This window comes from Mustela lutreola, chromosome 3, assembly GCF_030435805.1.
Source record: "Mustela lutreola isolate mMusLut2 chromosome 3, mMusLut2.pri, whole genome shotgun sequence".
Classification (NCBI taxonomy): Eukaryota; Metazoa; Chordata; class Mammalia; order Carnivora; family Mustelidae; genus Mustela; species Mustela lutreola.
In genome coordinates this window covers 144,331,999-144,342,766 of record NC_081292.1, presented here as the reverse complement: position 1 = coordinate 144,342,766, position 10,768 = coordinate 144,331,999, and the positions used below count along the sequence as shown (strand labels likewise).

Sequence of the window (10,768 nt, the reverse complement as noted above, 5' to 3'; positions counted from 1 at the left end):
ACGGCAAAAACAGAGACAGAACCTCTTCCTTTATAAAACCGAGTTGAGCTGAGCGGATGCGGGATTCAGCCCACAGAGAAGCACCATCACCCTCTCTACCATCTGGGGCGAGACCCGTAAACATGGAGAACAGAACGCAGCTCGTACCCACCCCTATTCTTTTCAGTAGCAGTCCTTTCACGGTCTCTCGCCACCAGGGGGAGCTACGACAAAGCAATCTTTTCTTCGGGCGAGCGGAAACGCGTCTCGATAAAGCTTGTCCAACCCAAGCATTCGTAACTTGATGCCGAGGCTGGAGGAACTGTTATCTCTGTGGTCTCGCGAGCACGAGTAAGCCCCTCCCCGCCCGTGCGTGTTCAGGCCCCTTCCGGTGATTTGCGGCAGGTGGCGCTGTCTGCGGCGTCGCAGCGGCCGTGGGTACCGCGGCGACGCTCTCCCGGCGGGCAGTGCGGCCCGGCTCTCCGGCGGCAGCGAGTGCCACGTCCCAAGTGCTACGCGGAGGAGCGGAGCGGGCGGTGCGCGGGGGGCGGGGAGCAACGCGGATCCCGTCCCGGCCACACTGATCGCCCGCCGCCATGGGGTCCTCGCAGAGCGTCGAGATCCCTGGCGGGGGCACGGAAGGCTACCACGTCCTTCGGGTAAGGGCTCCGACGACGGCTGGGGAAGGGCGGGCTGGAGGCGGGGCCCGGCGGCGGGGAGGCAGAGGCCCCGACGGGCCCCTTCCCGGGACAGCCAGGCCCGACCGCGAAGAAGAGCGGCGACTGCGGGCTCTGCCTTAGCCGAGGCCGGTTCAGGAGGCCGCTCGCATCCCCTTCCCCGGAGCGCTCCAGGCCTGGGGTCTGCCGCTCCGGCAGGATCGGGTGGAGCCAGGGCGGCAGCTGGCCCTTTGATCGGGGGGCGGCCCAGCCAGGGGGGCAGAAGGGGTAATCTTTTTCTCCTCGGTCTTCTCTGTCCCCTGTCTCTAAATTCTTAGCTTACAAAGTTAGGGAAGGCTTGGGGCAAAGTCTGCAGAAGAGGTGATGGTGAAGCCAGCATTTGAGTTTTCTGAGAAAACGAAGTCTGGAACTCGCAGGCTAGAGGCGGGGGATGCGACGGGCCGGTGTTAATTCACCTCGGAGCTTGTTTAGATGTCTGGAAAAGCCAATTAGGCAAACAAGATAAAATGGCCCAGAAGTAGGTTTGAGGGACTTAAATTTCCTTGATATTGCAGGAGTTTTTCCTCTCCTGGTTCGCTCCTGACCTTTCCAACCCTCCTTTTCCACATTTCCTGGTAGGGGGGAGCTTCTGTTGTTCTAAGACTGCTCAGGGTGTGGTGGAGATTAAGGTTTAGATCCACAGTGGTAAAAAGGTAATGGAGAGGAACGTTTAAAAATAAATAAATAAATAAATAAATAAATAAATAAATAAATAAATAATTTTGAAAGAACTCTAGGTAAACAAAGGAAGGCAGCTTCTGGCACCAGGATGGAGGAACATTAGTATCTCAAAAAAGCATTAGGTAAGCCCCTGCTTATGAGCAGCCTAAGCTGTTGTAAAGCATGTGGTTCTTGTAGAACTGGAAGTCTTTAAAAGTAGTATTGACGGTTATGTGCCGTGACACCTGCGTGAGTGGTAACATGATGGATTGTCAGCAAGGTGGCCCCAATCTGCAGCACCATTTCCGGACGTAATAGAGGGTCACTAAATGTTAGCTGCTCACGGGCAAGAACATTTTAACTGAAAGTGAGAAAGTATATTTTCTGGTGCTTATAGTCATTTTATGCCTTAGATCCCATGTTTTAGGTGAGACGACATTCTTAAAGTGAATTAGCCAGCTGTGGGTGATAGCACTGTGATTGATCACCTTTCTGATCTTTGGGATTATGGTGTCTTGTTGCCTCTCCACTCTACTAAAAATCTCTTGAAGCCACGCTGTTGGTAGGAAAGGATGATTTTCCCAGAAAATAAAGCATATTTCCTTCAGCTAAGCCAATCCCAAGAGCAACCCCAGTGGGAGAAATTGAAGGAGAAATGCCAGATCTGAATGTAAAGTGAAATTTAGTGGCAGTACTTTTCTATTATCTGGTTTGATTTTGAGTATTCTACCCTGGGGCATGATATCCGGTATCACCAGCTGATTCTCACAGTGGCTGATTGTAGCTGTGAATTTTTGGGGATTCGTGATATTTTAATGATACATGCACTCAGTAAAATAGCATAATTGAGTTTTAAAAGTCTTCAGAAAGATGTGCACATCAAAAGGATAGCAATTAAATGATTCTGCTAATGACTGTGTTTCACGTGAAATAAGTTGAAGTATATTTTCTTTACATTGGTGCACCTCTGTAAATCACTCCTGTATATTCATTAGTGTAGTTAGTTGTGTTATAAATGTATAAATCTGATTTTCAGAAGCACTAGGGACACCCTTAGTTTCCAGTTTGCATCTGGAGCATAAATGTTGCAAAAGATTAAATCTTACTCAGGTTTTATTAGAGGGAGCTTTAAAATAGTAATGACCATCTAACTTAGGAGAATTTTTTAAATGTGTTTGAGTTCCTAACCCACTCTGTCCTTGATTCGGTAATTGGTTTTCAGTTATCTTTTAGAAGGGAAAGTACTATGTTAAATCTGAACATACAGAAAAAAGTCTTTCGTTTATTATGGCCTAAATATGCAGTGATACATTCCACCACTGGATTACTGAGCTTGTAAACTAGAATAAATACTGTAAGATAGTGTTTGAATAAAGTCACTCATGTTAACAAGTTCTAGAATGATTTCATTAGAAGTTTTTTTTTCTTTAATAATCAGTTCCCTGGCCATTTCCTTGTTAGTAATAAAAACTTGTTAGGGTTTTGAAATAATAATTATGGGGACACCCACATCCACTGCTGTTTTACTATTGTTATTTCCAAGTCCTTACATTCTCATAGATTGAACTTTACATTTTTTTCTATTTTTCATATCCATTGGTATATTCTGCTTTTAAAATTTTTAGGGGACAACCTTGAATTAGTTTCAGAGTCTCTGCTGTGAGCAGTGTACTTTCCTTTTTATGTATTATGCATTTATGTATCAGTGAACATTCTCAGGTAGTGATCATACTGTATATCCAATTCCCCATTCCTACCCTAGAAGTAACTACTGTAGTTTCTTAAGTATCTTTTCAAAAATGTTTTATACATGTAAAAGAATTCTGCTCCCCTTCACTCTTTCTGTTTCCTTTTGTATCTGTTGGAATCATAAGATACATACTGTTACTCCCCTCCTGTCTGACTTGATAATCTTCTTGGCAGTCTTTTCCATAGCAGCACATAGAGATCTGCCTCTTGGTTTCACTTAGCTCTGTAGTAGTTTGTTGTACCATAGTTAAACAGCACCTCCTGGTGATGATCATTTAGTTTTTCTAGTCTTTGCTGTCACCAGTACATGTTCACCTTAAACCCTACCTTTGTTTTCACTTAAAATGTACATTTTCCCAACTTACTGAATTTTAATGTTGTCTATTTATACAAACATTGATCTTCATTTTAGTAGGTTACTACATTGTTTTCTGATAATCAACATGTGATCATTACAGATTTTTCAGATAAGTTAAAAAAGTGTAACAAAGAATCTAAATTATCTATAATTCTATCCTCTTACGGTAAATACTGCAGAAGTATTTCTCCTGTGCCTAACCATGCCCCTTAGCCATCTTTCACAAAGATTGTGAATGATAGACATACTCCAGTACAGTATGAGCTGAAGTTACCCTAAGATGTTAGTCACTGGTAGATAAATCAGGCCCTAACCACAGATTGGAATGCTATACATTAATGAAAATGGTGTTTCAAAACTCTGTGGCCATAGATATTCCTCTCTGTGTAGGTGCATGTACAGTCAAGTGCCCAGGAAAATCAAATGGAAAGGTACTAAGCCGGGATATTAAAAAGGATTATTGGTTAATGGTGACATTTTTATATTCCTTTTAAACTTCAGTATATTTTCTAAAATTTCCACAGTGGTCATGAAACATTTGTATATTCACAAGAAATAATTGAAAGATATTTTTAAAGGTGAACTATTGGAAGTTGTTTAATTTGTTTAGAAGCCTTTTTTTTTTTAATTATTGATTTATTTACTTGAAAGAGATTGAAAGAGAGCGTGAGCAGGGGGATCGGCAGAGGGAGAGGGAGAAGCAGGCTCCCCACTGAGCAGGGAACCTGATGTAGGGCTCAATCCCAGGACCCTGAGAACATGACCTGAGCCAAAGGCAGATGCTTAACCATCTGAACCACACAGATGCCCTCTTTTAAAAATAGCATTATATTTCAGATTCACTTATGCAGTAAGTCCAATTCCATGTTCATCATGAGTACCACTTTTATTCCCACTCTCCAATCTTAACATCAGGCAGGAAAAATGTTAGCCAGGGCTTCTTAGGTTTGTTAGAAGTTATTGTAAGTTACTATAGTTGAAGTATGTTGAATACAGAATTCTTGCCTAGGTTCTCTTTTAATGACCAAGTAAACCACACAAGGCCATTTTTTTTTTTAAATATTTTATTCATTTATTTGACAGAGAGAGATAGATCACAAGCAGGCAGAGAGAGAGGAGGAAGCAGGCTCCCCGCCAAGCAGAGAGCCGGATGTGGGGCTGGATCCCAGGACCTGAGATCATGAGGGAAGCTGAAGGCAGAGGCTTTAACCCACTGAGCCACCCAGGCGCCCCCACAAGGCCATTTTTAAAATTACATTTTGGAGTCGCCTCATGATGCCATTACAAGATTTGTTTCTAAATTTAAATATTCAAATTAATTGCATTCTATACCTAATACTCTTTGAGATAGGGGTTATCTGAGGACATTCTGAAACCAATGTTCACACCACTATGGGGACATGGAAGATGTCATGTTCACTATTCCTTGTCATTTCCTTCAAGAGAGATTCTGAGGTGATGCATGTTTTGAAGGAAAGGCCATTGAGATGAAGTATGTTTCCAGTATAATAATAGGCCTTTATCTCCAGAGCTATTTGCTGCGGACTAGGCAGCATTAAATATTCTTCTTAGAGAAGAAAGTGACAGTAGAATTATTTCCGTAGAAAAAAGAGGGTGCCTGGGTAGCTCTTTCAGTTTGGTGTCTCATTTTGGGTCAGGTCATGATTCCATTGTCCTTGAATGACTCCCATGTTAGGCTCCCTGCTTAGCAGGGATTCAGCTTCTCTCTCTCTCCTCCTCTGTCCCTCCCCCCTCCTTATGCTCTCGCTCTCAAATAAATAAAATATTTTTTAAAAAGAAAATGGAGTATATAGACATAGTTACTATTACATGGATCCATCCTTTTTTTAATGGTATCTCACTAATCTAGATGAAATCCTGCAGGATTTCAACTTGGTACTTATTTTGAGAAAGGGAATTCCTAATATTTGATAGTCATAATTTTTTCCACTAACACAGTGTTTCTCAAACTTTTTAAATTTATGCCCCTTTCAAATGTGAAAAACAAAAATCTCACTACTCCCCTCTTTTCTCCTCACTCACTCTGAAAACAGAGTGAGTATAAAAGGAAAACTGTTGGGTTATTTGATGTTTCTCAGATATAAAGTTATAATCGAAGAAGCTTTATAAACACCCACCTAAAGTAAGATGACTTTTTTTTTTCCTCCAAACAGTATGCAGAACCAAAAGTGATCACTCCTATTAAAAGACTATGAATACAGGTGCCCAGCTGGCTCAGTCTACAGCACGTGGCTCTTGATGTCAGGGTTATGAGTTCAAGCTCGCCATAGGGCATTTGGGGTACCTGGCTGGCTTAGTTGGTAGAGCATGTAACTCTTGATTCTGGGTTGTGGGTTTGAGCCACATTGGGTGTATAGAGATTACTTAAAAATAAAATCTTAAAGAAAGACTATGAAGTTTAATAAACATTCTTTGAAATTCCTTTCAAGTGTGGGAATTATATTATTTCAGTTCATAGATACCATGGAATACAATGTATGTGAACCTTACACCTTTTTAAGACTTACAATTATCATTGAACATAAATTTTTCCTAATATTACTGGACTTCGAACAAATCAGTGTTACACTCTGTACACTTTCATATTTTGTGATGAAGTGTGTTTCGGTGTATGGGCTGTTGTCCTCAAGATCTTTATTTGGGGAAACCCACAGGTAGTGTGTAATTACAGTTTCTGTTCTGGTCAGTAAGTAGTAGAGTGTACAGCACTACCTGTAGTGTTCTCTGGATCACATACTGACAGGGCTTTTTAAAATGATACTGCTGAACTTTTCATAAGAACAGAATTTAGGGGGAAAAAAGAATTGACCATAGAATAACCATTAATTTCAGTACATTTATTTTGCTAGCTTTCATACGATGCTGAAAGGATTATGTTATTTTGATTGATTCACTAATACTAGTTAATCTAGAAAATATTTATCTGTAAAGGTTTGATACATACTTCAGTATGTATCTGAAGAATGTAGATTTAACTGTAGCTTGCCATCAGAGGTGTGATTAAGTAAGATGACTTTTTTTTCCTCCAAACAGTATGCAGAACCAAAATAGTTACTCTGAGAGACTGTACATTGTCCCTCTTGGCATTGCAAATAAATTTACTGCAGCATAAGCAGAATGATGCTAAAGATTGTTTTTGTTCTAAGCACCCATGAGAGAGCGTTCCAGCACATGATCCGCAATAAGGAACCTTGTCATCTGGTAGACATGAATATATTGAGAGACTTCGGAGTAGACCACCCGAGACCACTCTTGGGAATCACTGGATCCTAGTGTCAGCTCCATCATTGTGTTTTTTTGGACAAGCCTTTTAACTTTTTTTGAGCTCTATTATTTCTATCTGAAAAGTAAGGATAATAGTAGTACATCTTATACTTTTTGTACTAAAAACCATAGTACATATTGTATATGATATATTTTGGAAAGAATTGAGCACGTTAACTTTTTTTTTCTGGCCAACTGCCACCATACGGAAGACCTTGCCCTTAAACTTCTTTATTAAAATAGTGTTGTCACTGGGTATTACGTAAGACAAATCACAAACCTGTACCTCCGAAACCAATAAAACATTATATGTTAATTTAAAAAATAAATAAAAGTTAAATTAAAAGTAAACAAATAATAAAAAACAATTTGAAACTTAAAATTGGAAAATGTGAAAAAATAAATAAAACAGTGCTATCTCATTGGTTATCCCAAGGGTTAAATGAGATATTCCATAATAAAGCCATTTGCCTTAGCATAGGGTCTGGAATATGATAAAGACTCAGTAAATGTTAGCAGATGCCTTTATTATTAGCATCTGTGTTATTGTATCACCCAGTGAGAACCACTATTGTAGTGGCAGTACTAGTTAAAATAGACCTCTAAGCATATTAGGTAACATTTACATTTATTTGATCATTTAGTGGCTACTTCTCGTCCATTACCTAACCCTATACTTTACTGCTTAAGTTTTGGGGCACCTGGCTGGCTCATTTGGAAAAGCATGTGACTCCTGATCTTGGGTCATAAGTTGGAGCCCCATGTGGGATGTAGATATTACTTAAATTTAAGGGGAAAAAAAAAAAACCCTAATGTACAAGTTTGGGATCATATCTGACCCATTAGTTTTACTTATGTGCCTGCTAATTTTTAAGGATCCTCTTTTTTTTTGTTTTTAAAGATTTTATTTATTTGTTTGACAGACAGATCACAAGTAGGCAGAGAGAGCTGGCTTCCCCCCAGCAGAGAGGCTCCATCCCAGGACCCTGGGATCATGACCTGAGCTGAAGACAGAGGCTTTAACCCACTGAGCCACCCAGGGCACCCCAAGGATCCTCATTTTTAAGGAAATTTTGTCTTTAAAAGGTAGATGGTACCCCTGTCCTTTTCAATGCTTAGCATCACAGTGATACTAGGCACGTTAATTAAAATGCCAAAGAGAATCTCTGTAATTAAAATACTGTTGTTGGGTTTGATCTACACTGTAGAAGCTATAGATAGCTTGGCGACAGTTAGACTTATTTCATGGTGAGTCATTCAGTTTTAGAAACTATCTTGTCAACCTCCTCACTTTGCAGCTAAAGAGAAGGAGCACGGAAGGATTATTGCCTAAGGTCATGCAGCAGGTTTTCTTTCTCTAAGAAACAAATACCTAAGTTGGTATTTGGTGTAAAATTTGGTGACAGGTTGTCAGAATTTTTGCTTCTTTTGGAGCAGACTTCACTTTCTTTCAACATCATTTTCCTGATATACAACTTTCTCTGAGAAGGTACTGTATACTGATAGGTTTTAATTTCCTTTTAGTTACCATTAGAATTTTATTTCAGATTGCTTCATATGTTATAAATTACACCATAGGGTCAGTCAGAAAAACATAACTCTGAGTTATTTTGGTAGAACATGTGAGAATGTTTTAGCAAGTAAAGCTTGAACTCTTCCACATACTTGTGTCAAGTCCCAAAGAGGAAAACTGACCCTTTTCAGACATAGAAGAGCTCTCCCCCAACTCCAAAAGTACCTTTATTTAATTTTTTAATAACTGAAGGATTTAGGGTTTATTTTTATTATATCACATTCCTACGTCTTACCCCATCATTTTGATCTCCCAAGCATATACATACAAATGAGGCTTTATGTGTATGGTTGGAATGAGTCATCATTAATACTCAGATTGAACTTAATTTTTAGCCTTATTTAACATCCCTGCTCTTTTTAAAAATAACACAAAAGTGAGAATGTTAACATATGAGAGGAGATAATGGTGTAGACAGAAAGTCATTCAGAGGAACTTAACTTTCATGTGTGAAGGAATTGGTGGTGCAGTAATAAAGAGACAGTTACACATTCCACTGAGCCCATTTTATGGAACCATCTCCATGGTTAGAAAACTTAAGAGAAATAATTCACATACTAGTCAGAAATGTGGGTAATGTATATCACCTTATAAAATGCCTACTTTGATGATATCCTGTGTTCCAAAAGTAGCTTTGCAGTGTCCTTTCTGTGTTACATTAAGGTGGCAGTTCTGTGGCATTTCCTCAGCTGGAAATCCATAAATGACTGGTGGAATTAGGAGAATGCCTTCCCTTGAGTCCACCCAAACTTTTCTTCCCTTCTACTCTGCTGTCCCTGTCCTCAAGCCACGATTTAAAACGGAGAGTGGTTCATGTGAAATGACCCAAACCTAGTATAAAGTACTATTGCACTTTTACTCTCAGAAGGGAATGATGCGTCACTGGAAAGCAACCAGTATAGAAAAAACAGTAAGGTCTGTACACAAAGAAAAATCCATGATAAATCTGGGAAAACTTTCTAATGATCTAGGATCAGAAGGTAAGAGAAAAGCCAAAAGTTTAATTGCATTTAGTTGTTTGAACAAAACAGTTAATGGTATCTCTTAGGGCTGTCTTTCAAACTTTATTCTTAATATAGTAAGAAATTTATTCTCCATTGCAACTGGTGTGTCCTTCTACATTTCATGAAAAATAATGATCATTATTAAGTCCTGAGTTTTTTATATTTTATCTATTCTGATATTTTATTTTGGCATTTGTTCATTAATGACCCACTAAATTAATTTCAGAACCCACTGAAACTCCCTATAGTAACTGAATGACACCACTTTAAGAAGAATTTAAATATAGTTGGTGATTCCAAATCCAGCTCCTAATCATGGATGCTAATTTCTTTTTATGGATACCCCTTCACTGTGCAGTTTCTGTCATAAGGTTCTCATTTTTTGCTTCTTGAGTAAAAAAAAGTCTCACAAGTTTTGTTTTGGCTTATTGTAGCTATTTTTTCTAGAGTGTTTATGAAGGAAGTATTTTTCTGATGTGATTTTTATTTTTGTAAGATAACCTCCAAGTGTAAAAGTTCAACTTCTGTAAGTGCCAGTAATTGTGTTCATAATATATTCTACCTGTCCATGTTTTGGTAACATTTATTTTTATCATTCATTTTTAAGTATAACTACTCTTTACTATTTTCAGCTGCTGCATTGTATTTCTTAATTGTTCAAAGTAAACTATGAGGCCTGAGAAGAATTGGAAAAAGTGGAACTTCAGCGTACTTGTTAGAACTCTCAGGGAATGAATTTGTATGGAGTCAATTTCTTATTTAAAATGGATTATTTACTGCTTTCAGTATCAAGAATATATTATATGCAAATCTATTTTTAAAATGTATTTCATGCTTCCCAGCATCACTCACAGATGATAAATATATTTTAGCCTTTTTATACCTTAATTGTTGTGATGGTATCCATATATTCTATTATATTTGTATTTGAATACAAATCATGTACTTAATCACCTAGGCTTTCATATAAATTATTCATGTTAAATGAAGTTAAAAATTGAGTTCCACAGTCACACAAGCCACATTTTCACCTGTGGCTAGTGGCTACTGTATTTGGACAGTACATGTGCAGATCTTTGTAATTGTAAAAACTTCTAAAAAACGGCTTAATGGCAGAGACCATTCTTTTTAATCATTGCATTCCCTACAACTAGACACAGTCACAACTTTTTTTAAAGATTTATTTTATGAGAGAGAGAGAGAGAGAGCACCCATGGGATGGTATTGGGAGAGGGAGAGAATCTCAAGCAGATTCCCCACAGGGCATGGAGCCAGACACAGGGCTCAGTCTCACAACCCTGAGATTATGAACTGAGCTGAAATCAAGAGTCAAACACTTAACTGACTTAGCCACCCAGGCACCCCACTATTACAGCTTTCTCATAAATGCTTAGTACCTACTTCTAGAATTTGGTAAGTGGCTTAACACCACTTTTTATTTTTG

The 10,768-nt window shown here is 38.9% G+C and overlaps 1 protein-coding gene across 1 annotated transcript in view; it reads left to right on the top strand.

The window, feature by feature from the left end:
- Positions 1 to 419: 419 nt before the first annotated feature.
- GORASP2 (golgi reassembly stacking protein 2) overlaps positions 420 to 10,768 on the top strand; it is a 37,418-nt gene continuing 27,069 nt past the window's right edge. The window contains exon 1 of the mRNA XM_059167063.1: positions 420 to 638. Coding sequence (XP_059023046.1) covers positions 576 to 638 — 63 coding nt within the window. The 5' untranslated portion in view covers positions 420 to 575. The remainder of the gene's footprint in view (positions 639 to 10,768) is intronic.